Source organism: Cervus canadensis, chromosome 13 (assembly GCF_019320065.1).
Source record: "Cervus canadensis isolate Bull #8, Minnesota chromosome 13, ASM1932006v1, whole genome shotgun sequence".
Taxonomy (NCBI): Eukaryota; Metazoa; Chordata; class Mammalia; order Artiodactyla; family Cervidae; genus Cervus; species Cervus canadensis.
The window spans coordinates 29,135,340-29,162,750 of NC_057398.1; the positions used below are offsets into that span (position 1 = coordinate 29,135,340).

Genomic DNA, 27,411 nt, shown 5'->3' on the forward strand with positions numbered 1-27,411 from the left:
AGTAGTGTTAATGTTTATGTGTAGAAGGAAGAAAACATCAGGGAACTGGGAACCCATGTGCCACATGGCGCAGCCAAAAATATAGGGGAAAAAAACCATTCTGCCCTGTTGTTATAGCTGATCAGTGTTGCAAATTAAGTGAATTCCTTGATCGGTGACTTACCTGAGACCTGGGGCCCCAGGTGACAGTCACAGACCAGCCGAGTGTGCCTCTGTGTTCACTCCAGTCACATGGCTTCTGTTGAAACCCCCGTTATAGGCTTTCCTCCAGATCCAGAGAGGAAGCCACCATTGCTGCTACTTTTCTCAGTTTTTAAACATCTCTCCTGCTCCCTGAGGCCTCATGTTGGTGTCTGTCTCCAGCACCAGGATGGCACTTCTTTGTGTCCATGTGGGCGGCCACCATCCATTCCCTGGGGAACATCCACGTAGGGTGGACACGTCTCCTGGGGCAGCCCAACCCCTGCTCACCGTGGCAAATATCATCCTGTTCTTTGAAGTACAGCGTTCTGAATAAGCGCTCTTGTTTTTTAGCGGCGAGGCCTTTGGCCTATCCCCAGGGCTTGAGCACCTGCACAATGTTTCCCCCCAGGGTGGCTGCCAGGGTTCAATGTGCACACATGTTGGAACAGTGCGCGAAGGTCTGTGGGGGCTGTGCAGCCATCCTTGTCCTGTTTGTGCCACATCGGCAAGCCTTTTCCGTCTCTCGCCTCTGTTATAGCGTGAAAGCAGCCACAGGCAAATGTGTGAGTAAAACTTAGCTACGGTGCAGACCGCCCAGTGTCAGGGTCAGTGTCACTGGGCCCTCTGCAAGCGTGAGAGCCGCCCCACCCTGCAGGACACATGGAGAGCTCTGGCTGCTCCCCCAGTACTCAGCCCTCAGCCTCCATGTCTGCTGTGTGCGTTTAGGAATTGTTCCTTGTGTAAATATGTGATCAGAGGCTTGGTGGGCGGTCTGTAGCTTGTTCACATGCTCCACATGTGGGGCGTCACCATCATCGCACCAGTGATGCAGACAGGCTGCCAGTGCTCAGAGGGGCTCCCTCTGTGCTCTCAACTCTCTGAAAGCCGCCCCACTCCATACCCAGAGGAACTGTTGACCTAAAAATCCACAAGCCGGCCTCAGCAGGGCATTTCAGGGAAATTGTGTGTGAACTTAATTTTGAAAATGAAACCTTATTGTGAGGAGGATCCTATCAAGGAGGGAAACCACAAGGTAAATTGTCTGGGGACCCGAAGAGCCCTGCCTGCATCCAGAGGATGGGCCTGTCAATCACAGGCCTCTCCCACCAGCACCTCCACCCTCCTAGAGGCCTGTCAATCACAGGCCCCTCCAGCCAGCAGCCCCACCCTCCTTTGGGAGGCCGGTAGCATTGCAGATTCCCAGTGGCCAGGTCCCCGTGTCTGACCCTCTAACTCTGGACCTGCAGCTTGGGGTGGGTCCTATGGGAGGGGTGCATGGGACTATCCCGTGGTTCCAGCCAGCCCTTCCTCTCCTGACTGCTCACCCCACTGGCCATTTTGTAGGCTCTGCCTCAGGCCCTCCAGGCCAGCCACACCAGGAGGCTGAGCACCTCCTCCCCTTAGGCCTGCCCATCTCCCTGCCCCAGGTCCACCCAGACAGTGGCCAGAGGGCCACTGGCGTCCCCCAGATGGCGCACCCGCCCTTCTGGCTTCTCCAGCTGAACCAGGCCCCTCAACTTGCAGGGTTGTCCCTCAGCTCTGCCCTCCCCTACCTCTCCCTACGCACCATCCAGGCCTCTGCTCCCTGGGGAGGCCTTCCACAGCCACCAGCCACATAGCACCCTCCCAGCCCCAGTGAGCCCCCAGCCCTGCCTTATTTTTACATTGTTACCCCAAAGGCAGGCCAGGCATCATTGAAAGTGAAAAGTGAAAGTCACTCAGTCATATCTGACTCTTTGCAACCCCATGGACTGTAGCTTGCCAGGCTCTTCTGTCCATGGAATTCTCTAGGCCAGAATACTGGAGTGGGTAACTCCAGGGGATCTTCCCAACCCAGGGATCGAACTCAGGTCTCCCACATTACAGGTGGATTCTTTACCATCTGAGCCACCAGGGAAGCCCTCTAAAGGCATCATTGGGAGAGTAAATAACTGTGTTGAATGACATGAGTGGTGGACGAGAGTTTCTCTCCCAAGTTTTATTTCATCAGGATCAGAGCTGAGGGGCTCCCGCCACTGACCCCAGAGTTGGATGGCCTGGTCACCACCTGCCTGGGCCTCTCAGGACGAGGGTGACCCCAGCCTGTGTGTCCTGCAGGTTGTTCCTGGTCATCGAGTACGTCAACGGGGGCGACCTCATGTTCCACATGCAGAGGCAGAGGAAGCTGCCTGAGGAGCACGCCAGGTGGGTGCAGCTGGGGTGGGCACGGGGGTGGGGGGCAGGGCAGGGGAGGCCAGACCACAGCCCGGAGGGTCCTGGGAATGGCCCGGCCTTGGTCCCGACCCTCGGTGCGCAGAGTGCACAGTGGCACCGTCCGGCCTCAGCAGGACGATCTTTGTTTTTAAATGATTCTCAGGGACACTGACCACATTGCCCCCACCCCCACCCCCTGCAGCCTGGGCCTCACAGGCGGGTGGGGCGTTTATTTCCACCCCATACACATCCATTTCCTGTTTTCCCATACTTTTTTCCCTTTTCCTCATTTCCTCACTTAAAAATAATCCCATGTGGCACTGTGAGTCACCACCATAGGTCCTTTTTGGGGAGAGGCAAGTAATAAATCAAGAACCCCATACGCTCATGTTTTCCTTTTTTAATTGTGGAAAAATACGCATAACAGAAAATTCCCACCTCAACCATTTTTAAGTGCACAGTCAGTGGCATTGGGCACATTCACATTGCTGTGCAGCCATGCCCACCACCGTCTCCAGGACTTTCATCGCCAGGACTTTCTCTTCTTCCTGGACTGAAGCTCTCCCCATAAAACACTCGCTCCACACCCCCTCCCACAACCCACACTCTCCTACTTTGTCTCTGTGACTCTGACTCCTCCAGGGACCTCAGAGAAGTGGAATCCCATAGGATGCATCCTCCCTCATCTGGTTTGTTTCACTCTGTGTCATGTTCTAAGGTCCATCCATGTTGGAGCAGGTGTCAGTGTTGGGACCTCCTCCCTTTTCAAGGCTGGATCCTATTCTATCACAGGAATGGGCCACATTTTATCCTCATACTTTGATGAAAACTTGGGTTGCTTCCATGATTTAGCTACTGTGAATAGTACTGCTGTGAACAAGGGGGTACAAATACCCATTTGAGCCCCTGTTTTCAATTCTTTCGAGTTATTCACAGAAGTGGAATTGCTGAGTCACATGGTAATTCTATTTTTAATGTTTTGAGGACCTTCCAAGCTATTTCCCACAGCAGCTGCACCATTTTACATCCCAACCAGCAGTGCATGAGGGTTGCAGTTTCTCCACATCCTTGCCAGCACTTGTCATCTTCTGTTCAGAGGGATGGGGGGCCCGTTGTCTAGTGGCTGTCCTGGTAGGTGTGAGGTGGTGTCTCATGGTAGGTTTGGTTTGTGTCTCCCTGACCACAGGGATGCTGCATGCCTTTCCCGGTCCTGTGGGCCCACGTGTGTCTTGCCCAGTCCTGTTGGCCCATGAGCTCATCAGTGGAGAATTCCGACGTCTTGTGTCCTCCTGTCCAGGTTCCTGGTTGGGTTCTCTCTGCTGATGACAGGTGTCGCCCCCTCCCCAGGTTCTATGCTGCTGAGATTTGTATCGCACTCAACTTCCTACACGAGAGAGGGATTATCTACCGGGACCTGAAGCTGGACAATGTCCTCCTTGACGCCGACGGCCACATCAAGCTGACAGACTACGGCATGTGCAAGGTGAGCATCCCGCACACTGCTCCTGCCCACCCGCCTCCCGGGGTCATGGCCAGCCTGGCGCCCTCACCGTCTCACCCATGCCTGGTCTCTGGCACCTCTGCATGACCATGCGTTCTCCCACTAGTGGGGGCGTGTCTGGGGGGTGCCCTCCCTCCTAGTAATTAGCTTTGTCCCCACAGGAAGGCCTGGGCCCCGGTGACACAACAAGCACTTTCTGCGGAACCCCGAACTACATCGCCCCCGAAATCCTGCGGGGAGAGGAATATGGTGAGCACGGGTGGGACAGGCACTTGGCTCCAAGGTGGGAGTGGACCAGGACACTCTGAGCCCTGGGAGCCTCCTCTGCCCAGGGACTTTGCTCTGAGTCTGGAGTGGACCAGGACAGCCTGAGCCCTGGGAGCTGCCTCTGCCAGAGACTCTGTGATGGAGCAGACAGCGAAGGAGGCAGTCCTAGTGGGGCTGACGGGGTCCTAACCAGGGTCTCTGGGGAGCTGGCCCAGCTGCCAGGAAGAGGGTTTCCTGACCAGACTGCATTAAAACACACACCCTTACTTCACCAGCCCCAGGTCATCACATGGCCTCAGTCCCAGCTGTTGTCCCATGTGTCCACCTGAGTGTCCCCTGGGGAGGTCACTGGGCAAGATCCCTCTGGTCAAAAGGAGCCCGAAAGGTTGGGAAGGAGAAGACAATGCAAAGACAGGCCCCAAGCAGGGGTCCCAAGTCACTGGTGCCACCCACAAGTGTGGGTTCCCTAAACCCACCAGAACCACCCACAGCCCCTGTGACACTGGACTGTGTCCACCCTCTCCTTCTCTGAGTGTGAAATGAAAGTGAGATTAGAACATGTGTACATGTGTGTCTGTTTGTGTACAGCCCCTGCATTTTTGGGTTCTTCTGTTTTCCCATCACAAATACACTTTCAAATATTTCCACATATTTTCTTTGCCGTTGAAATTGGGGGGTGGGCAGGTTCTCGCCCCCTCAGATCCCTAGGCACCTAGGAGGCCAATACGATTGAAGTCACTTAGTAACCAAACAAGGAGGATGGACAGCAGCTGTTGTCCAGAGCAGAGTCTATAGCCCTCCCAGGATGGGGGCCCTATGTGTGATGGAGCTGCACACCTTTGGACAACAGGGGCAGGTGGCTGTCCCTGGGCTTCCTTGACATGAAGATAGCTTTGCAACCCCCAGAACAGTGGACAGAGGGGAGGCCAGGCCGCCTGGGAGATGCTGGGGACACCCAGCCTCAGCTGTGGTCCGGGTCCAGGTCACAGCTGTTGCCCCATGACTGGACAGCACAAATGGAGAGTCCTGGCCTGACCAGCCTGGCTCTCCCCCAGGGTTCAGTGTGGACTGGTGGGCGCTGGGCGTGCTGATGTTCGAGATGATGGCAGGCCGCTCCCCCTTCGACATCATCACCGACAACCCCGACATGAACACTGAAGACTACCTTTTCCAAGGTGCGCGGGCCATACATCAAGCTCCCTCCGTGCTCTGCGGGTTTTCCCCTTTTAGAAGTGGGGGTGAAAGGGTCCCCTGACTGGTCACCGTGGCTGCCACAGACTTGGTGTGGCCACCTGTCCACTACTGGCTCTCAGGGAGCAAAGCATGGTGGGCAGGGGGATACTGGTCTTTCACATCCACGGGAAAGAATCTGTCCTGATTTAGCCGAGGCCCCCTTCTCCCCACCTCCGGTGTGCCCGAGTCCTGGGCAGGGGCTGTGCTCAGCCTCAGCTCCTTGCCATCTGGGCCCCTGGACCAGAACTGACTGCCCCCAGGATGCTGGCCCAGGCTGTCCCCACAGTGCTTTCTTGTGCCTGTGGATGTGGGGAGACTGTCCCACAGTGCTCTCTTGCACCTGTGGATGTGGGGAGACTGTCCCCATGGTGCTCTCCTGTGCCTGTGGACGCGGGGATGCTGTCTCCATGGTGCTCTCCTGGGCCTGTGGACGTGGGGAAGCTGTCCAACAGTGTTGTCTTGCACCTGTGGACGTGGGGACATAGGGCCAGCTGAGCTGCTGTTGGTTCATCCCTGATCATGAGCATGCCTGACCGTGGGCACTGGGGCCTCTGAGGCCTGGAGGCCCTGCTGGGGTACAGGAAGAGGCCCAGGCCACCGTGACTGCCCCGACCCTCCTGCCCAGAAAAGGTTCCCAGTGCCCGGCAGGCTGCTTGGCAGAGCTGACAGGCTGGGGGCAGGGAAGGAGGAGCTGGCGGAGGGGCAGCAGAAGGAACGACTCTCTCCTCCGGTCCTGCAGTCATCCTGGAGAAGCCCATCCGGATCCCCCGGTTCCTCTCTGTCAAGGCCTCCCACGTGTTGAAAGGATTTTTAAACAAGGTACACTTGTGGCCCCCTGTGGCACCCCAGGGGCCATGGCCGCAGCCCTTCCTCAGCTACTGGGGTTGAGGCTTTACCACCTGGTCTGCTAGTTCAGTGCCGGACATGGGTGTGACTCTGCTTCCTTCCTTGGTGGTCCTGTGGATGCTTATTCAGACTTGACAAAAGATAATGAGGAGAAATTATGCCAGAGAGGCATTTCCTGAAGGAGCTTAACCCGCTGGGAGGAAGCAGTTTCACCTGGGTAGGGGGCTGGCCACGGGTGGTTTGCTGACGGTGTTTAAGACCCGCTTCTGACTTGGGCTGCCCTGCTCTGTGCTGATTCGTCCTCATTTGAACTCTGACCTCCCCAGGACCCCAAGGAGAGGCTCGGCTGCCGGCCGCAGACTGGATTTTCCGATATCAAGTCTCACGCCTTCTTCCGCAGTATAGACTGGGACCTGGTAAAGTGGTTGGAACCTGATACCTGCCTCCCCGGGGGAGAGGGGCCTCCAGGGAGCAGGATGGGTGGAAATGGGGGTGCCTTGGGAAACACTGATTTAGAACAATGAGGCAGGCTGTGACAAGGCCCTGGGGGCAGTGCTTCCTGAAGGTCCTGAGAGCAGCCTTGCTGGGGCATCCAATTCATGCTATGCTGGGTGTCCTGTCGGGGTGTGTTTGGGTAGATGAGCCCAGCCAGACACCCATTGATTGAGCTCCATGTCCATGCCCTGAGTCAGCTCACAGACACTTCCACTTAACCATCTAGCTAGTCCCAGCTAGACACCCAGGTGTGCTATGGCCCCTCCCCCTACAGTGGCCCTTGACCCACCCAGTACTGGGGACTCAACCTTCTGGGTCTGGGCCTTCTCTCACCCCCACTGCTGCCACCTGGGCCTGAGCTGCCCACATCCTGGACAGTCCCCTGCTTCCTGCCTGGGCCCTGCCAGCAGCCACCTCCTCCACTGGGCCTGTAGGAGTCCCTCGCTGCCCCGACACACTGGGCCCACTCCTGCCTCAGGGCCATGACACAGCTCTGCCCCTCCCAACCTCCACCCGTCACCTCCTTCAGACTGCCTCAGCGCACTCACTCCCAGCCCCTTTGGGCCTCCTCTTTCCCATCACACCTCAGGGCTGAGTGGCGGGACTCTGGGGTGTCACTCTAGGGCAGTACCATTCCAGTTCATTGCTTTTCACTGAGGGAAGAAGAGGCGACACTGTGTGCGGGGAGGTGAGGGGGCAGCCATGTGGCCAGGGATGGGGGGTGGGCTTGGAGGACCCCAGGCCAGCACCTGGCTGCATTTTCCTCATGGTCTGTTCTGACTTGATATTTAAATCTCTTTAAAGCAGCCTGAGACCTAAAGTAGGGAAAATAGTACAAGAGAAATGCTCCTTTTTCTCCTTTTTATCTGAATATATTTCACGCTGACAAGAATATGGAAATTTGCCTGACAGAGAGAAAGCCAGGGGAGAAGGGAAGGCCTTGTATCCCCAGAACAGTGTCCAGGGTGTGGCCATGCCCACCAGCTCCCGTAGCCCTGGGATCACAGCGTGCACATGGGCGTGTGGGCACATGCACACACACTGGTAGCCCCCTTCTGCCAGTGGGTCAGCCCGTCCCCTCTGTTCTGCACCTGTCTCCTGCATCCTCTGGGTGACAGTGATGGGCATGCCTCTCCAGGTGGCTACTGGGCGTGACTGGGGGATTCATCTCTGTGACATTCACTCTTCCTGCACCAACTTCATTAGCAGAACCTGTGTGTTCAGCTTCCCAAATCCCCCAAACTTATAGGACCTGTTTCAACCTTCCAGGCCCAGTTTGCTTTTGTTGCCATAAGTGGTGTTCCTAAGGGCCCTGGCCCCACAGTGCAAAGACGGGGTGTGAGCTGGGGTGGACTGGAGGCTTATTTCTGACTTGGTTGGAGCTCTCTCCCTACACAGGGCCTTGGGACAGTTCCATTTCTCCAACCGGGTCACATGGAGGCCCCACCCAGGCGGGGGGTTTCCAGGTTGGCTCATTCAGACCCTCCAAGGGAAGGCGGCAGCCAGTCGTGAAAGACCAGGATCATCCACCCCTTGAATCAAGCTGCCCTGGCTGTGAGAGCATAGTGGTCCAACCAGAGGGCTGGCTCCTGCCTGTCCTCTGGTTCCAGCTTCCCTTGTGACTGGGACGGTCCCTCCGGGCAGAGACCCCCATGCCTCAGTGTGGCTCTATCTGAGGTCTGAGGAGCAGGCCTGGCCCAGCACCTGTGTGCAGCACACACCTGAGGGGAAGGGAGAGGATGTAGTGTGTGAACGTGGGGGCCCAGGCGCCCCCCTTCGGTAACTGGAGCCACTCTGAGTTGCTCCACCTCCTCCACGTGACTCTGCCCTCTCCAGACACCACTGTGTCTCAGCCCCCAAGATGACAACTGGGAGGCAGGGTCTGGGTCCTCATGTGCCCCATTTCCTGCCTGACAAACCTTTCAATGCCATGCATCCCTTTGGGGTTGGGAACACTAGTCAGAAATGGCCATTTAAGACTTCTCGGGAGGAGGGGTACCAGTGGAACATAGGTATCCCCACCAAGCCCCAGCGCTCTCACGACCAGGGTTCCAAGATTAAAACTCCCCAAACCAGTCTCCTTTGGTTTAAGGAGCGGGGTTGCAGGCCCTTGATGGCGTGGGGTATGTCTCTCATGGCCTGTGTTGCCAGCACTTTTCAGCTCAAGTAGTTTTTCTGACTTTGAGGGAAATTTCTACACTTTAGAGAAAAACAATTGGCCATCAAATGAGGCTTATATACTTAAGCACCATATTTTCTGTTTGATTCTGTGGTTTGAGTTTGCGCAGCGCCGAGTTGGCGCTCGAGTCTCTGACCGTGTATCTTCCCACAGCTGGGGAAGAAGCAGGCCCTCCCGCCCTTCCAGCCGCAGATCACGGATGACTATGGCCTGGACAACTTCGATACGCAGTTCACCAGCGAGCCGGTGCAGCTGACCCCTGACGACGAGTAAGGCCTACAGCATGGTGGGGTGGGGTGTCCAGCTGCAGGGCCGGGACTGCAAGGGGAGGAAGAGTCCCAGGTGGAGGCCGGGCGTCCTGAACTGCTGGGGGCGGGGGGCGGGGGTGGGGGGGGCGGAGTCCTTAGCTCCTGGGGCGAGACAGGGCCGATCTCAAACACGCCCACTGAGCCTTCTCTGTCTGGCGCCACAGGGACGTAATCAAGAGGATCGACCAGTCGGAGTTTGAAGGGTTCGAGTACATCAACCCACTGCTGCTGTCCACCGAGGAGTCCGTGTGAGGCACCGCGCTCTCGTCATGGACGCGTGGATGGCGCTGGCCCTGGCCCTGGCCCTGACCCCTGCGCATGCATGCGGGGCCGGGCGTGGGTGGGTGCCCAGGGCAGAACAACCTCCCCGTGCGGCCCGTGGGCCTTAGGCCCAGAGGAACTTGCTTCTCGCGCCCGCGCCGCGGGGGCCGCGGCGACCGTGTCCGAGGGAGAAACTGCCCCCAACTTCGAAGGTGCACACTTTCCACAGAAGCAGAACTGACCTGCTCCACCGGGAGTTGGCCTGTAATGTCCCGAGGAATAAAGTGTCCCTCTGATGCTGGCGCTTCCCTCTGATGCCTTTTTTCAGCGGGGGGCACCCGCCCATAGTCGCAGGCGCGGCCCACGCGGAGGAGGCACGTCCGGAATGTAAGTGCCTGCGTAGTGGAGAGTTTATACAAATTCGGAACATTTTCTAAATCCTGGTAAGTTCCTGTTGTTAATATTTAACAAGTATTTTCATACCGAGCATGTCAGCAGCTCGTGGTCTGACGCCCAGGTCACACCTTCACCAGGTGGGCTCCATTGGTCCCAACCCGGGCCTTAGACTGACCAGGAAAATTGGGTCATAGAGGTTCTAAAACAAGGCTCACCAAAGCACCCGCAAACCAAAAAAAAAAAAACAACACAAAGTTGAAAACGAAATCTGCACAAAATATATTTCTGGAAACACTAAGCAGTGCCTACATATGTCTTGTGTTATGTATCAGATTTTTGGAGAGTATTTTTATCAGGAATAATAATGCTCAGAATTAGACATTTTAAGAGGGTATGTGTATGATGGGCCCTAGCCTTAAAGGAAAGGAATAAATTTAGCCCCCTCTGCTGGCAGGGCTCACCTCCTCCCTCCCATGACCTGCAGGGGGCACAGTCACTCGGCTACCCTCCTCCTTAGGTAAAAAGCTGAACCCAAGGTTTTCTAGAAAGAGGTAAATCATGTGGGTTTTTTAAGTCCCTGATATTGTCAAGTGTGGCTCAGGCCAGGCAAAGTGGGGAGGAGGGCCTTGTCCACCCTCAGGACAGCAGTTCCTGATGTCCCTTGTGGGTGTGGGTCCCACGTAGCCATGCATCCTTGGGCCTCACTTCTCCCAATGTGGCAGCAGCCTGGTGCAGATCACAGTTAAAAGCTAAATAAAGAAGCTGCTGGCTTGGCCCAACCCAGCACAGACACACCAGCCTCCCCGGGTGCCCCCAGATTCCCTGGGCACCCCAGCCAGGCCCTGATGGCAGAGCAGCATCTCTAGAACGTGGAGACTTGCACACACACACCCTCTCCACCCCCCCACCCCGCCCCCGGAAATGGAAGTGAAGGACCCTGGGACAGAGTCAGGGTGGCCTAGGCCTGGTGGGCATTCTGACCCTGTGGTGACATCATCAGGAGGGCTATGCAGTCACCTAGGGAGACCCCAGTGTGCCCGCAACGGGGTCCCGTGCCGCCTCAGGGACGGTAACACCTCTGCTCAGACAGTACAGGGGCCGTGGATTTGTTCACACTGACGGCATTGATGTCAACGCTGCAGTGGTGCCAGGTACAGCCTCCCAGTCGCCAGTGTGGTTGCTGGTGTACAGACCTGTGTGTAGCCTGGCCTCCCAGGCAGGGTGATTTCGTGCATGGTCCTATGCTTTTATAAATTTAGAAGGCGAAGGATATGCTCAGGTGGGTCCAGTGGCTCCAGTCACAACACAGTATATCCTCTGATATGGTTCTTGGAAACGGGCGCCTTCAGGACTGTGAAGCAGGAGACACGTCCTGTGGTTTTGTACAGTGAGCAGTGGGCCGTGGCCCTGGCCTGCCTTCTGCAGAGGGCATGCCCACAAAGGCCACAGCTGCTCAAGTCTTGCACATTATTAAAGACTTTAATGACAACGCGTGCTGTTATCATTTTCATTATAAGAAGGTGTCTCCAGGAACAAAGGCTTCTAAAGATGATTTTTAAAAACAAGTTTTATTTTTCAGAGCAGTTTTAGGTCCCTCACTTCCATTTCTGGTGGGGAGGAAGACAGAGACCCCTTCTCCCCCTGTTACATTCCCAGGGGGTGCACTTGTTGCAAACGAGAGGCTGCACTGACACGTCAGGTCATAAAGTTTTTCTGCCCTAAAAATCCTCTGTGCTCTGCCTGTTTATACCCTCTCCCCACTAATCCCTGATAACCACTGATCTTTTTGCTGTCTCCATGCGTTCTGCCTTTTCCAGAACAGCCTAGAGTTGGAATTGCTCAGCTTGTAGCCTTTCAGTGTACCGTGTGCACAGAGTTTTCCTCCATGTCTTTTCATGGCTTGCCTGAAGCCTTTCCTGAAAATACTGACTTCTGGATGGTAACCTTAGACTTTTGCAGCCATGGCTGAGCTGGAGATGAGACTCTTCCAGAACCTGTGGACTGACGGCACAGGAGAGAAGACCCCCCTGCACAGGGCCTCTGAGACAAAGCTCACACAGGACGTCAGCAGACGGACCTGATCCCTCTCCGCAGATTCCAGGGGCTGCTCTGCATCCCTGCAGCTGCAGGAGCAGGTTTACCTGGGGATTCAAACATGGTCATGAAGCCCGAGTCAAGTTCACGGAGTCAGCAAAGCGTCCATTCCCAAGCCACCCTGAGTTCAAATACTCACACTGCTGGCGACACTGTCCCTGTTACCCACCTGGGGTTAGTCCGTCTGCTGGGTGGCTCTGTCCACCTCAGTCATCACATCGCTCAGCATCAGCAAAAAAGGAAAAAGGACTCAATGTTTCAGTATCAACACAAAGAGATGGGACATGAGCACTTCACACCGAAGCACTTGAACATGCAGTTTTTGGGGACACAGCAGAGAGGAGGTGGCCCAGCCAGGGTGGGGGAGGCACTGGCCAGGCTGCTCACCACTCTATGTCGTCCGTGCTGTCTGCCAGGCACTGGGCCAGGTGGCTGTCGACATCCAGCTGCGCCAGCCTGTGAGCAGAGGAGAGGGGAGGGTCATCGGCGGGGAGGGCGCCCAGCCAGAGTATGTGTCTTGCACTTCCACGCCCCTCCTGGGAGCTGACTACATGAGAACCCGGGACGGTGCCCTCGGCTGGCAGAACAGGGGGCAGGGGTCCCCTCAATGAAAAAGGGCCTTTCCAAACCCTGTTCCTGGGTCCAAGGTCCCCAGGGCACCAGACTCCTCAAGCGCCTGCATCTGAGGGCTGGGACCCTGTGTCTGAAAAACCCCAAGAACCCACCTGCGGGTGAAGGGTGTGGGTGGGCTCAGCAGAATCGGCCCCAAGGTGGACGTTGGGGTCTTCCCCACCCCCTCCCAGGCAGAAGCCCTATCTCATCAATCAGATAAACTCTCTGGGTGTTTCTGCCTCCACACGTGCCCCAGGCGACCCTTCCCTCCTCTGAAGGCCACTGGGAAAAGACAGGGTGTGAAGGGTGGCGCCTCGGAGAGCGGTCACTATGAGGATGGGCGTACACCTCCGGCCAGACTCAGCCCTGCTGGGGAGAGGATGGCCCATGAGGGTCTGGGCGTTGCCTGTGCTGTCCCTCAGTGGGGAGCACTGTCTGGGCTTTCCTCAGAACCCCCTCAACGAGAGCTCTGAGGTGGATCCCACTCGAGCCCAAAGCCTGCTGCGTGGACTGATGGTCCAGACCCTCCAGGACACCCAGCAGTGCAAGGGGCCTAGGGACCAGTGAGACCCCATGGGCCGACCTGGGTCTCGTGCAAATGCAGGCACCCATCTCATGTCTAAAGTGGCAGGTGGAGCCAGTCTTCCTGACCACCCCGGAGCTCGTGGTACAGGGACCTGGAGGGGTGCTCACATGCAGTCTGTGGCATCCACCACGTGACAGCCCTCGGGTCAGAGAGGAAGCTCTAGAACCACTGGTTCTGAGTGACCTGGAAGCACTAGGCTGCCCAAAGCGCCCAGGCTGCCCGTGCTTCCTGCAGACCAGCAGCCCACCTCCCACTCGCCTCACCCCGCTGCTCAGAAGGTGGCAAGGCTTCCACCTCTGGTCACAAACATTGCCCAGAATCCTGAAAGCAAACAAGACTCATTTCGGCTCCCTTGTGCCCTGGCCTGTCCCCAAGGAGGGGGGTCCCCAAGTCACTCTGCAGCCTTGGGGTGGGGCCTGGGCAGGGCACGCTGTCCTTAATCAAAGGGAAGAACGTATAAGAAGCACTCCAGTCGCATGGAGACCTGGACCGCCCACACCAACACCTATGTTGAGGCACTCTGCCAAGCCTTAATCTGACTGCTCAAAGAGCTCAGACTGGAACATCCTTCCAAAGTCTTAGGAACTCCTTCTTAGACGTTTAGAAAAGCAAGCGATCCAAAAACAAAAGCTGCCCCTACAACAGAGAGGCAGGGCTGGGGTGCCCTGACAGTGTCAGGAAGCTTCAACGGCATCTTCTGCCAAGAAAATGAATTTCCCTCCAGGGCTTCCAATGACATTTCTGTCCCTGGGTTTCTCTCAACCGGTAGGAATCAAGGGGACTTAGTATTTTCAAAAGTGTTCACGGCTTCCTCAGGACGGGCAAGGGAGCTGGTGTCTTCAGACCACAACCATCCAACAGCCTCAATATGGGACAAGAGGTGTGTTTGGTGAAACACTGGGTCTGAGGACGTTTTACAAATTCTCCAGAGCACAGGCATCTCAGCGCAGCCGCCACACCTGCCCTCCCACCACGCCAGACCTGTGCCTACTGGGGGGGTTTCACCACAGGTCCTCCTGGGGACAGTCACCCCTCTTGCCCTCACTCCCTGCACACTGAGCTGTCCAAGCTCTCAAAGGCTTGGTTCCTATAAAACATCACCATTGGAGGAGCCTGGATATCTGAATGCAGACCGTGTTTCTTCTCCCCTCTGCAGTCTGTGCTGCACATTTTGCTAACTGTTTTGATGACTTTTGTCATCAGCTGCCATTCCCTTCACCACTAGGGCCGGTTTTGTTTCCAAAAAACCAGGGATGAGGCACATAATTCAACACAGTCTCCAGGCCACAGGACACACAAAGACCAGCTACCAAAACCTGCCATCTATCCCCTACATCCGACCAAGCTCCTTCCTGCTGTCCTGACCCCCACGATCCCCATGCCTGTGTCCTTAGCTATGTGACACGTGGCTCAAAAGCTGGGCAGGTGGGACTTCTTAGCAAAGTCAAATTCCATCACCTTACTTTACAAAATGCATATATGTTGGATTTCTAAAACAAAAAAGGCATCTCTAGACACTGAAAGTCTTCATTTCTAAAACTGGCAGTCCACCCACAGGGAAGGTTGCCAGAGGGACCATAACAAAAAGCTGCTCTGTGACCCACAGCCCAAACTGGCCCTGGAGGCAGTCTCACCAGAGGATGCCAGTCACCACCAAGTTCCCGGATGTCAGTGTGGACCCCATTAGAGCCAGAGTCTCCCTGCCCTCCCACTGTAGGGGCCACGTCTGGGAGGCTGCAGCCTGTCAGCAGGGCCCCAGGCCGGTGTACCTGCAGGGGGACCTTCAAACCCAGCCCTGTGCCCTCTGGCTGATCAGCACCACCTCTGCACTCTGCCAACTTTCTATGCATGAAATTTCACTTTAAAAAGCCAAAGTTGAGCTCAAGTACCCTAGCCTTCAGAAACTGCCTGTGGTTTCCAAACAGGGCGGGGGCCACGGGGGTGGCAGTGGAGGGGAGGGAGGCCCAGGGGGCCACTCACCCGGGGGCGAAGTCTACTTGGCACATGGGACAGCTCTGCAGGGTTGTCGCCGAGTCCACGGACGGCTGTCGCTGGGAGGGCTGCTCCTCCGACGGCTGCTCCTCAGCGCTGGGGGTTCCGCGGAGCTGGGGCGCTGGGTGTTTTGGGGGGGACCCCGTGCGCCCCCGGACCGCGCTGAGCACAAGGTCGGAGCCGCCCGAGTCCCCGCCTCGCCCCGGCGGGGGCGGCGGGAAAGGCGTCCAGAAGAAGGTCTCGGTTCCCACGGTGAATCTTTCCGGGGGCGGGCGCTCAGGGCTGCGACTGGGCTCCTGCAAGAAGAGGTCGTCGGACCGCGCCCGCCTGCCCGCCCTGGCCCAGCTGGAGACCCGGGGCCACGCGGGGGCCACTGCACACGCACCTGGCCGGGGAAGGCGGGCAGCGGCGGCAGCTCGCCGTCCACGTTCAGGTCTGCGCTTGCGATGCGCAGCAACTGAGTCCACAGCTTCGCGCACTCGCCGCCGTCCGGGAGGGACCCGGGGGGATTGCTCGGAGGCCTGGGGCGGCGAGGGTGGGCATAATAACTCAGCGCGGGGCAAGCGGGAAGCGGGGCCCTCGGGAACAGAAAGGAGGACTCAGCGGGGAGAGACTAGGGGTGCAGCTCTGCAGCCGGGAGGGAGTGGGGTGGGAGGAGGGCTGACGGGGCGGGATCGAGGCGGGTTCCAGGGAGCACGTGGGGGTGTGACACCCGGCTACCACTTGGCCGGGGACACGAGGCCCCACCCGGGACGCTTCCCGCCCCCAGCCCCGCGCCGTCCCCAGCCCCAGCCCCCGACCTCACCTGGCCCCCGAGGGTGGCTTCCGACGGCTCAAACTCAGCCGCGACCTCCGCGTAGCCTCCATCCGCCCAGACGCCGCGCGTCCGGCGGAAATGAGCGGCCGGCGCGCCAGACCCCGCCCCCGACACAGACCCCGCCCACAACAAGACACACCCCCAGGACCCCGCCCCGGGCAGCCCCGCCCAGATAAGACAGGTCCCAGGGGCCCCCTCTTCAATGCCCCAGCACCACCCAAAGACCTCTGTGGACCCAAACTCTCACTCCCACCGGGGCGCTGGACTCGACCCCCAGACTGTGGGGTGACCTCCCTCTTGTGGCAGTATCGGAGGGAGGTAGACGGAGGCCAGGGTTGCTCCTTCCCCCGCGATGGCAGGACTGAGGTCGCGAGGCTGCCTTGCCCTGAGGGATTTTCCAGCTGAGCCAGGGGTTGCCGCCCTCACCCCTTAGGCCCGGGTCTGCAGAGACCTCCGAGGAGGAGGAACTGGGCAGGAAGGCGGCCGGGGGCCCTGGCGTCCCCACCGGCCGCTGGTCCTGACTCTGCCCCCTTCCTCTCCCTGGACAATCCTGAGCCTGGGAGAACGTTTCCAGGACGTCCGCGTTTCCTTACAGGAGGGAGGAGCCTAGTTTCCTTAATTAAGAGACGGAGAAGTGAGAAGACCAGGACCCGGGTCCTCGGAGGGCCTGCGAGGGGCTTCCTGGACACCGTGGGCCCTGGGCGCTCTCTGAGCCAGCGACCTTGCAATCCGCCGCTTGGTGGCAGCAGATGCCCAGCCACCCTTGTCCGTTCCTCTGGTGCAGTCGGTGCCCTGGGGTCCCACCAGGGCTGAGCGGTGCAGGGGGTACTGGGTGGCAGCCGGCTCCTCTCCAGACCACAGACCGTGGTCATGGGCTCTCCCTGGCTCCTCCCCAGCCCCACAGCTTCGGGGACTCTGTTCTGCACCCCCTTCTGCCGGAGTTACCATAGCCTCCTCACCTCCGCCCCTCTTCACATCACAGACTGCCTTTTCCAACTCAGGTCTGTGGCACTCCCCATGTGGCACATTCCAGCCCCTGGGCACCCCAGTCCCCAAGCTGAGGCCACCCAAGTGACCTCCATCCAGCTGCCACGCAGACCTCCAGAGCAGAGTGGACTCTCCTGGGCCAGGGACTGGTCTAGAAGCTGAAGACGCCTGGGGGAGCGAATGAGACAGAGCTCTCACCTGGAGCCTGCCAGCTCCTGGGAAACAGCCTGTGCGTGTCTAAACGAGGGTACTGCTACAGTGGGTGGTCTCGGAGCCCCAGAGGAGGTGACCTGCCACTTTCCCAGGTGAGAGAAGCCCACGTGAGGGGATTCACAGGCGGGCCTGGAATGTCTCAGGGACTGGTTGACTGAGGACCCCCAAAAGGCTCGTGTCTGTGATCCCCAGCCACAGCCCCGCTACCCTCTCCCTGGCTTCAGTCTCCACTGCTTCAGAGCTGTTCCTGGAAGCGTCACTGCATATCTGCATGCCCTCCTGGAGACTCCCAGGAGGAACACCAGTCCTCCCCAAGGCAAGCAGGACCTACCAGGCCTCAGACAGCCAGCCTGTGCCCAGCTCTCAGGGCATGCTGGGAAGCTGTGTGGAGACATCTCTGTGAGCAGCTGATCCCCACAACAGGAACCCTGGGGTCTTCAGCATCCCAGCCACTTCCTCTAAGGACCTCACACTGCCAGCTCCCAGACCCAGGAAAGGTAGCTTGAGGAAGGAGCCAGGAGGGTCTCAGGTGGACCCAAGACAACAGGGAGGCCTGAGGGCAGGTGCCCCAAGGAGGTGCAGGTCCTGGGGGCTGCCAGGGGCTGGCTGAGCCTGGCTCCAGCCTTCAGCACGAGGTGAGCAGGCACCCACTCTCCTTTGGCCTTAACCACCCCAGGGGTCTCCTTTACCCTGGGCTGCTGGAGGGGGCAGAACGGAGGCCCTCAGGGCCTGCATGTGGGGATGGCAGAGCCAGAGCGACATGTCGAGGCTGTCTCCGGGGGCTTCTCCTCTCTGGTTTCATCCGGCTGCTGGGGATTAACTCCCCCATCATCACCAGGACCTCCAGCCTGGGACACTTCCACCAAGAACAGAGCCGGGGTGACCCCTGTGCCAAGCACACGGCAGGTGCCGGCCCCGGCAGGAGTCCTAGCCCCTCGGCCGGCGCTCTCCTGACAGCTGCCCGCCGCCTGCCCAGCCTGCATGGGGACCTTCTGGAGGTGGAAGGAGACTACCTTGTCCCAGCTGTCCCGGCGCTATAAGCAAGATGCAGTGCCAGGAGGGGGGCTGGAGGAAGTTTAAAAGTTGAACTTGATTAAAAGGCTCCCTTTTTCTGAGCCATCTGCTGCAGTGAGGGGCCATGGGCTTTATTGGGAAATAATTTCTGATTGGGACCGATGCTGCACTACGGAAATGAGATTTTTACAAGCCAAATTCATGTTTACAGAGAATGTTTCAGCGTTCTGAAGGAGGCACCCCTCCAGTGAAGCAGAAAGGGCTCCAGTGGGCGGGGGTGAGGGGTGACAACCCCACCCTGCAGTCACAGGCAAGGCCCAGCTGAGAGACTGCCACTCTCTGGTGCTCTGGCTTCATCTGTGATGGCGAACCAAGTCCCCTCTCCCCTTTCCTCTCCTCCCAGAATCAGGGTGCCGTCTGCTGCCAGCTGGTCAGGGTCCAGACCGCTCCAGCACCTTCCGACAACCAGGAGCCATAGGTGTCTGGGCTCCTGGTATCCTCGGAGCCTGGTGACTCTGCTCTGCCCTCCTCTCCATGGAGGGTCTTGCCACTGACTGACCCACACCAAGGCCTCCAACTCCAAGGCAGGCCGGCAGGGTAAGACCTGTCGGCTGGGCCCCAGCCGGCTGGCGAGGTCCGAGCCCCACATGGCTTCCCCATACCCTCCTTTGGTTGCTTGAGGGTCAGTTCTGCCATCAGAGCACCCGGCAAGTGGGGTCAAGACGGCGCAGGCAGGCAGAGTAGGGCCTGAGGCTGGCGGGCACAACCAGCCCTGTGGAGCAGCGGCAGCCTCCGACTGCCAAGTGGAAGTGGGGACTGGGCTCCTGTATTCCATGTGGGTGCTCTGTTGGTGCCTGCGCCACCCAACCTGGCCTTGAGAGCTGGAGCCCAGCTTTCCCAGGTGGCCACACCTGCTGGCCTGTGAGTGCCAAGCGGGCAAGCCGGCCTGGAGCCAGGTGGTGGCGTTCATGGGCATGCGGAGCTCCAGGCAAACAGGCTGGGTTGAGACAGTTGCCTGGGAAACATCGAAGGATCCACTGGGCAGCAGAGAGAGAGCTCAGGGCCCACTCACCCTTGTGGAAGTGAGGGCACCACGGCTTCCTCAGGGCCCCTTGTCACAGCTGCAGAGGAGTGGGTAGGCTCTGTAGCCAGGAGCCGCCACTGACAGTAGGCTAAAGCCAAGGACCAGCTGGGCCTCCAGCCCCCAGTTCAAGAGCCTGAAAGTCGCGGGGCAGTCAGGAGGCGGCGGGGAAGAGATGGTGGCCTGTGACCAGGAGTCCTCCCTGGCTACCACCTCTCGCCTGGACAGCCACCCTCTCCCAGCATGCATAGCGAACCTCGTCCTCCCTGAGGTCCCCACCGCTCCTGCCCCAACACCCTCCTCTGCTGCTGCCCTGTGCTCCCCGGCCCCGTCTCTGTCCCCGCATCTCCACTCCTGCTGACCCCCAGGCTCTCCTCTGGGGCCTGCCTGCAGAGAAGCCCTCCTGACCCTCCCCAACCCCATCGCCTGGCTGGGTTCTCCTGCCCCCAGTGGGACTCATGGGGCCAGGGTGCCATGTCCTTCTCACGGTGTCCCCAAGCTTCAGGAGTGCCGGGCCCAGAGGAGGGGGCGTGGGAGCCGGCGGGGACACCACCTTAGCTCCTGTGGAGAACGTCGGTCCGGCAGAGACCAAGCCTTGAGGCTACTGGGCTGAACAGTGTCCCTGGGAACATGAGAGTGTGACTTTGCTAGAAATGGAGTATTTGCAGCTGGAATAAGGTTCAGACAGTGCCGTGCTGGGTCAGGGTGGGCCCTGAGTCCAGCACGACTGGTGTCCTCGCATGAAGATGTGTGGCTGGACACAGCCACATAGAGACCAGCCAGGCAGCAGGGGAGGCAGCGGGCAGAGGGGTGCGGCAACGAACCCAGGAACACAGAGCCGCAGAAGGCCGGAGGTGGTAGGAAGGGTCCTCCCCAGTGCCTCCAGGGGGCTGGGGCCCCAGCAACACCCTGAGTGTGGAATTCTGGCCTCCAGAGTGTGAGGGTGGACCCCGTTGCTGAGGCCCCCGGCTGGTCATTTGTGCAGCAGCCACTGGACTCGGACACAGGGACTCTCCAAGCTGTCAGCACCACATTCGGCTTGAAGACCCCGAAAGCGGAGGAGGAAGGGGCAGCAGGGTGTCCTCTCTCGCCCAGGGTCCCATCAGCATCCCCCGGACGGGGGAAGCGGCTGTCCTGTGGCCGAGAACGTGGCCTGAGGAAAGCCAGCTCTGCAAGTGTTCTGGGGAGAAGGCCGGGTCCAGGGTGGGGCAGGACCCTCCCTTCCCCTCCACTGCCCCGCCTCTCCCCTTCCTTCCCCCTCCCCCTGCCTCTCCCCTCCCCCTCCCCCTCCTAGAGATGGCGGCCTCTCCAGATGGAGACCCGGGAGTGGCCTGGCTCCTCACTGCAGTGGCCTCTCACCTGCTTACAGCTGATCTGTTGGGCGAAGCCTGGCCTTCTGGGCCCCCACTGCATCACTCCCCTCCCCCGTTTCTGTGGAAGCCATCTCTGATCTCCCCTGCAGGGGGCCTGACATGGAAAGCTCCGAGCCCCTCCCCGGGGGCCTCTCGGGGCAGGGCCGTCTTGGGCAGGGCTGGGCATCCCCCAGAGGTGCTGCTGGGCTCAGCTGCATCCTCTCCCTGCTCCCCCTCCTCCCGCTCCTCCTCCCTTCCCCTCCCCCACCAGCCCCCTCCTCTTTTCACAAGGGCACAAAGGCTTTAGCCCCTCCTTGTATGGACTCAGAGGCTAGGTCAGGGGTCAGCAGACGGTTGTTTGGCCTCCCTGGCAGGCCAATGGGTAGGGGTGTGTTGGGGGCCCCCCACCACAAGCGGCTGTGCACCTGGAGTTATTTAACCTGCTTCTGAGTCTCACAGGGACCCCAGCCTTTAGCCACCAGAGGTCCCAGCAGCAACCACAGGTCATGAGTCACAGCCTGAGACTCTGCAAGAGACGCTAGCCCCTGGCAGAGGACCTGTGTCTCTTCTTTCCACTGCCAGGTTTGGGGCAGCAGCTGGTCAGGGCATGGCTGTCTGTGTCTGGTCTGGAGGTGGGGGGCAGGAGGGGGTGAAGCCAGCTCTCTGACCTGAGACTCCTTGGCCTCACCATCCAGGAGGCAGGAAGCAGGACCCTGAGGTCCCACCTCCCATTGCCCTGGGTACTAGGCTGCTCCAGCCTCAGCTGCCACACGGCCCCCAGGGGCCTGGCAACCCCCCAGGCCAGAGGGAAGCCCAGGTCCTGAGTGTCCCTTTTGAAGCCTGCAGTGGACTGTCCAGCCAGTGAGAGCCGTGGCTGCGGCCCTGTGAGTCACTTCTCTGAACAGGCTTCACTCCGGCCTGAAGCCCAAGGTGGGGCCAAGCAGGTCGTGGCTGGAGTCAAGCCAGATGGCCAGTAGGTACCACCCAGGCAGCCCCCCTCCTGCCCAAGCCTCCTCGGCCACTGAGACCACCCTGCCCTCTGCTCCTAGGGCCTCCATCTCCCCTCCTCCTCCTCCTGGGGCCTCCACCCCCTCAGCCATTCCACAGGGCCTGAGTGGGATGTTGGCAGGAGGGAGGGAGGGTTCCCAGCCGGGGCAGAAGCCCAGGGAGAGAGCAGGCCCTGCTCAGTCCCAAGGCACCTTCAGGCCCATCTGGCTGCTGAGAAGAAGGGTCGGGGAGGGGACCAGGAGGCAGGGACAGGGCACTTGTGTTGGGCCATTCTCCACCTCCCTGAGCTGCTGTGCCCACCTGCCGAGAGAGCAGTACCCCTGTCCCCAACATGACTGGGCCCCCAGTCGGGGCACTGAGGGCCCACTAGGGGTTCAGTAGACTCTGGAGAAAGGGTGCAGACCCCTCCTCCCCTGCTATGTCCTTCCTCTCCCTTGGGAGCAACCAGGGGCCCTCTGTGGCCAAGCCCTCCCGACCACATCACTGGTCACCCCACTTGGGCTGGGCGCAGCTGGGCCAGCCTTCCTGGCAGCCCCGGCACACGTGGGTACCCCTCTCTGGGGCCAACTGAGCCCACACGGTCCTCTTCTGGGCTCAGCCCGGCATTGACTGTACACCCACTCAGGAGGGGAGGTGAGGCAGGTCCCTGATGGCTCAGGACCACCAAGATGCAGGGCTTGGGGGCCGCATCAGGACCACAGCTGTGGAAGCTACTGGACAGGACTGGCAGCTGGGCGGCCTCCTCGAGCTGCTTCCCCCACACCTGGCCCACAGGCAGCCCAGTTCAGGGCTCACTTCTAGGGGTACCCACCCTATGTCAGAGGTGCCGTGCCTGCCCCGGCTGCCAGCCCCCATCATCAGCTGTGCTGATGAGCCCTGAGCTCTGAGCGGGGACTTGAGCCCAAGTCTTCTGTGCTGCTGCCTGGCTGGTGGCCTTGCTGACTCGTTGCCCCTGAGTGGCCACCTTGGGGGTGAAAGTGGTACAGGTGCTCCCAGCACTGCAGGGGGACAAGGGGCAGCTTCTCTGGCCTGGGAGACCCAGGCCAGTAACAGGCAGACAGTGAAGCCAACTCCTTCCATCCTGGGTGCCCATTTGTCCCACAGGCTGTTCCTGAGCTAGGAGAGGCCCCGTGAGGCCCTTGGGGAGAGGATTACCCACCCGACTGCCCACATGCAGCCACCCCAACTGCCAGGGTCTGCTGACCTGCAGATGGTGTGTGTGGCCAGTGTCTCTCTGGTGTCCCCAGGCCTGGGCACCTGGCCTGCCCCTCAGTTAATAAAGACTGCCCCAAATCTCCTGGACCACCACCTCCCTTGAGGGAGCCGTTCCCCACTAGGTGCCCTGGAGAAGTCGGTCCCCTGGAATAGCAAATTTTCCTCCCCACATGATGAGAATGGCTGGCCAGGTGGGCAGGGAGGATGCGGTTGAGACCTGGGGCCACCCAGGACTTCAGGCAGTAGTGGGCGATGGGCCTGCCCAAAGCTTCCCAGGGTACCCTGCACCATGGGACCCTATGAATCAACCCAAATGGCATGGCCCTCGCCAGGTCCTCAGCTCCTGTTCCCAGTGCTGTCCCGGGGCTGCAGTCAGTTGTCTCCAACTTGCCCCCCGTGCCCTTCTCCGACCTGCCCTCTCCCTCCCAGCCTTCGTCTGTCTGCCTGCTCCTCCTCTTGGGTCACTCAAAATTATAGCAGCCATCCCTGAAAAGGGAAAAGGAGAGAGAAATTAATCGTAAAAATATATTTCATTTTAACCCAACGTATCTAAAATACTGCCTTTCAACATGGAATCATATGTAAATTATTAGTATGTTTTCACACATTCTTCTCTTTACACTGGGCCTTTGCATTCAGAGTACAACTCCAGGAGCCCAGCTGATATATGGCTGCCTCCTGGGAAGGTGCCTGGGCACACAAGAGCCCCTGGCAGGTGCCCACTGGAGCCCGTGGTGGAGATCCAGGCTCCCTCTGACATGTCAGGGCTGCAGGCTCCAAGGAGGCTCTCCTATGAGCACGTGTGCTGTCACTTCAGGCGTGTCCAACTCTCTGCGACCCTATGGACTGTGGCCTGCCAGGCTCCTCTGTCCATAGGATTCTCCAGGCAAAAATACTAGAGTGGATTGCCATGCTCACTCCTACGGCATCTTTCTGACCCAGGGATCGAACCTGCATCTCTTACATCTCTTGCATTGGCTGGCTAGTTCTTTACCACTAGTGCCACCTGGGAAGTCTGAGACTCTCCTGACTGCCCCCCAGATACCACATCAGGGTGCCAGAGAATGCTGAGATGGGCAGCAGGAGCCCCCTCAAGGCCCGCCTTCTGTCCCTCACCTGTGGGCTGGCCTGGGCCCCACACCTTGGAAACACCCTCCAGGCAGGGAAGATGAGTGACCACAGGCCTCGGTTTCCCTGTTTCCTTTCAGCCTGGCCTGAGATCTGATGCCCACTGGCAGGGACAGAGATGCCAGGTGTCTTATTCTGTTTGGGCTATTGTAACAAGATACCACAGATGGCCACTGTAGAGAGCATAGATTTCTGTCTTGGTCCTGGAGGCTGGCAGTCTGAGGTTGGATGTCAGCATGGTTGGGTTCTGGTGAGACCACATCCAGGTCCTGTTCCTCATGGGGTAGGGCACAGCTGTGAGGGCGCTAATTCTGCTACTGAGGGCCCCACCCTCGAGACCCAGACACTTCCCAGAGGCCCTACCTTCCCGACTGGGGTTAGGTCTCAACATAGGAATTTGGGGGCCTCAAGCATTCAGGCCCCAGCATCTGTGTGGCTCTCAGGCCCCCTGCAGCCACGTTCTAGGTGCTTTCATCATAGGCACCCTCTGGGGTAGGGGAGGAATAGACGCCCCTATGGATTCCCTTGCAGGCCTGCCTGCAGACAGTAGGTGATGGCCCAGCTTCCTCCTGGGAAGCAAAGTCTCTTGTCCCAGAGACCTGAGTCCCCCTGCAAGCCCGCACAGCACCGTCAAACACACGCTCTGCAGGGAAGATCCTCACGCTGTCCAGGCTCCTTGCCAAGCCCGCCAGCCAGGCCATGAGTCCAAACGCTCAGACAGAGACGCTGCTGTCAGGGCCGGACTCTGACTCCCAAGAGGAAGTTCAAAATGAAACAGTTTCACTAGTGAAAGAAAAGTTGCAGAGCCAAGCACAGATACCAGAAGTGGGAAAGCAGCGCTCTGAGTGCTTCCACCAGATGGTGTGACTTGGTGAGGGTCCCTCCCCTGGGCAAGGCACCCCACTCCACCAGCTGCCAGATGCCCACCCAGCCAGTGCTGGTGGCCTGTCCTCAAGGTGGGGTACAGGGTTTTATGATACAGGCCCCCAGTGCCCCAGGGGTAGACAGGACAAACTACATGGCTGGAGAGGAGTGTATTTCTCCCCAGGAAATACATGCTTATGGAAAAGAAACTGAGAACTTCGATTGCTACATTCCAGAACAGAGGCAGCTTTTTACCTGGCATGATGGAGCAGCCCCAGACTCAAGGACTGCTGACAGGGCCGGGTCCTGGTTGAGGCGAGTAGGCCCCACGTGGCTTGGAGAGCCAGGGTGACCTGTCCCCTAGACGAGGGAGCCAGGGCCTCTCCCCTTGGTCCTCCAGATCAGGACCTGCCAGGGTCCCCTCTGCCTTCTTAGGTGTGGACGGTTGGACACCTAGAGCCAGGAGAGGTTCTGTGTTCCCAAACTCTCTGGAGCAGCCACTGCCAGAAAGTGGCCACGTTTCCCAGGGGAAAGGAGGGCACACTAGTGGGGCCCTGCCCAGCTGGGCACTGGGTGGTCAATTCTGCGTGCATAGACCTCAGGAGGGCCCTGGCCTGCCTGCCCTCCCAGCCAGCTGGACCTCGGTTGTGCTCCTGCCTGAGGGTTTTTCCATCTTGTGCTGAAGCCTCAGCGCTGCAGGCAGGCCATTCCGCTCAAAACCACAAGTTCTGCATGTGGATCTGTGTGTTTGTATGTGTGTATGGCTCTGTGTGTGTGTATGGCTGTGTGTGTGTGTATGGGTCTCTGTGTGTGTGGGTATATGTGGGTGACTGCATGCGTACGTCTTGTGTTCTCTGCCCCAGAGTTGAGTCCAAGGCTCACCCTGAACGAGGTGCTTCCTGCGGGGAGGGAGGCCAAGGCTGAGGGGCTGCCCGGTGTGCTGGGCGGTGCTGGGCCCCTCCTGGGAGCCTCCCTGGGGTGCTGGTCTCAGGCCCGCCTCCTGCCCTCCTTTCTTCCTCTCAACTTTGCCCTCACTCCCCTTCCCCCACTCCTTCCTGGCAAGCAGATGCAATCCAAACTTGTTGTGAATGTCTCCCCTGCAGTTGTCCACCGGCTCGTCCAAGTTAAATATTACTCACCGAGATGCGAGCCCGCTGGGCAGTGCTGGCCTGGAGGTGGACCGGTCTGGGGAAGGTGCTGGGCAGAGGCCAGTGCCAGGCCTGTGGCGTCTGTGGGTGCTGGGGGTGGGGCTGGGGTGGCAGCCAGGAGCCCGCCAGCCTCGGCCTCGCCCTTTGAAGGGGCTGTTTCCTTAACCCCTGCACTGTGCCCAGAGCAGGCAGGAGAGCCGGCAGTGGGTCCCTGGGCAGGGCGGGGCGTGGAGGGGCCACCCAGGGACCGAGAGGGGCTTGGAGTGGGCTGGGCAATGGCTTTCCTCCTGGTTGGTGGCTCCTGCCCTGTGCCAGGCTGGGGGCGGGACTAGGAACAAAGTGCTCGGAAGAATAGCCTGTCTCTTTCAAATCAACCCCTTTCCTGGCCCTCGGTTCTTCCCAGCAGCAAAGTAGAGGAACTGGGGTCTGGTGGCTGGACCCCTCCTCCTCTGGGGAAGAACCAGCTGCTTCCCCTGGCAGCTTCTCCATCCACCTACCAGCGACGGGCTGCAGCTCTGGGGTCCTCCCCAGCTGGCTCAGAGCAGACTGCCATCCTCTGCGGGCAGCAAAGCTGGGGGAGTCACCAGGGCCAACCTCCCCTTACCACCTGCTCTACTCTCTGCATGGACCCCAATGGGATCTGACCACACCCAGCCTCAGGGCCTTGGCACCTACTGTGCCCTGCACTCACCTCTTACCCATCACAGTGCCCATGGACCTCATGAGGAACACTATCCCCCTCGCTTCGTACCCCACCCACCTCCCCCTGGTCTGTTCTTAAAAGCATATGCCCCAGACTAATACAGAACATGTGGAAGTTTCATTTTTCATTGTCTCCCATGAAAACAGAAGCACTTGAGAACAGGAATTCCTTTCTGCTTGTCGACATGCGTATCAGTTTGGCCCTTGATAAACCTGGTGGAGGAGACCGATTCCACAGTCATGCCTGGTATGGGGGTCTCACCCACAGCCACACATCGCCTCTCAGGGCCAGAGCCCCTGGCCTGCACTTGAATCTCAGCTTAGGGTCCAAGAACTCCGAACAGGGCTCCCTGTGAGAGGCCTGCAGGGTGCAAAGGAAACGCGGGGCCGTGGCTGTCCCGGAAGTCTGAGCCACCACATAAAACCCTGTGGGAGGGAGCTGCCTGGTGGCCTAATGGTTAGGATTCCTGGCTTTACTACCTGGAAACCCTGACCAAGGAACTGAGATCCCTCAAGCTATGCAGAGTAGCCAATAAAATAAAATAAAATATTAAAAACAAAAACAAAAGCAAGAAAGAGAGTAGAAGAACAGAGTCCATGCAGTCACCTGTGGTAATAGTGGGGCTGCCCCTGATGTGTTCCAGGGCCACAGGCCTTTCATCCTTAATCTTCACACCTGTAGCATGAAGCCTGCCCCCCACCCCTCACTGTCCAAAGCCCCTCAGACCTGTGTCTT

The 27,411-nt window shown here is 59.0% G+C and overlaps 2 protein-coding genes across 8 annotated transcripts in view; one reads left to right on the forward strand and one right to left on the reverse strand.

Moving 5' to 3' along the window:
• Positions 1–9,764, forward strand: part of PRKCZ (protein kinase C zeta) — a 98,243-nt gene extending 88,479 nt beyond the window's left edge. For all 3 annotated transcript variants that reach the window (XM_043485392.1, XM_043485393.1, XM_043485391.1), the window contains 8 exons: positions 2,281–2,367; positions 3,724–3,859; positions 4,039–4,126; positions 5,200–5,319; positions 6,117–6,196; positions 6,550–6,639; positions 9,051–9,166; positions 9,370–9,764. In XM_043485392.1, the coding sequence (XP_043341327.1) occupies positions 2,281–2,367; positions 3,724–3,859; positions 4,039–4,126; positions 5,200–5,319; positions 6,117–6,196; positions 6,550–6,639; positions 9,051–9,166; positions 9,370–9,457 (805 nt within the window). In that variant the 3' untranslated portion in view covers positions 9,458–9,764. The remainder of the gene's footprint in view (positions 1–2,280; positions 2,368–3,723; positions 3,860–4,038; positions 4,127–5,199; positions 5,320–6,116; positions 6,197–6,549; positions 6,640–9,050; positions 9,167–9,369) is intronic.
• On the reverse strand, positions 9,720–16,146 carry FAAP20 (FA core complex associated protein 20). 5 transcript variants are annotated; one of them, XM_043485398.1, is made up of 6 exons: positions 15,952–16,092; positions 15,532–15,724; positions 15,135–15,442; positions 12,344–12,412; positions 9,950–11,213; positions 9,720–9,861 (listed from the first exon to the last, which is right to left on the reverse strand). In XM_043485398.1, exons 1-5 carry the CDS (start codon positions 16,011–16,013, stop codon positions 11,138–11,140), a joined length of 708 nt encoding a protein of 235 aa, XP_043341333.1. In that variant the 5' UTR covers positions 16,014–16,092; the 3' UTR covers positions 9,720–9,861; positions 9,950–11,137. The 5 variants fall into 5 exon arrangements, with proteins under 5 accessions (XP_043341333.1, XP_043341332.1, XP_043341335.1 ...); XM_043485397.1 differs by lacking the exon at positions 9,720–9,861 and having other exon boundaries at positions 10,467–10,591; positions 11,136–11,213; positions 15,952–16,089; XM_043485399.1 differs by lacking the exons at positions 9,720–9,861; positions 9,950–11,213 and adding exons at positions 11,412–12,003; positions 12,126–12,177 and having other exon boundaries at positions 15,952–16,080.
• Positions 16,147–27,411: the final 11,265 nt, after the last annotated feature.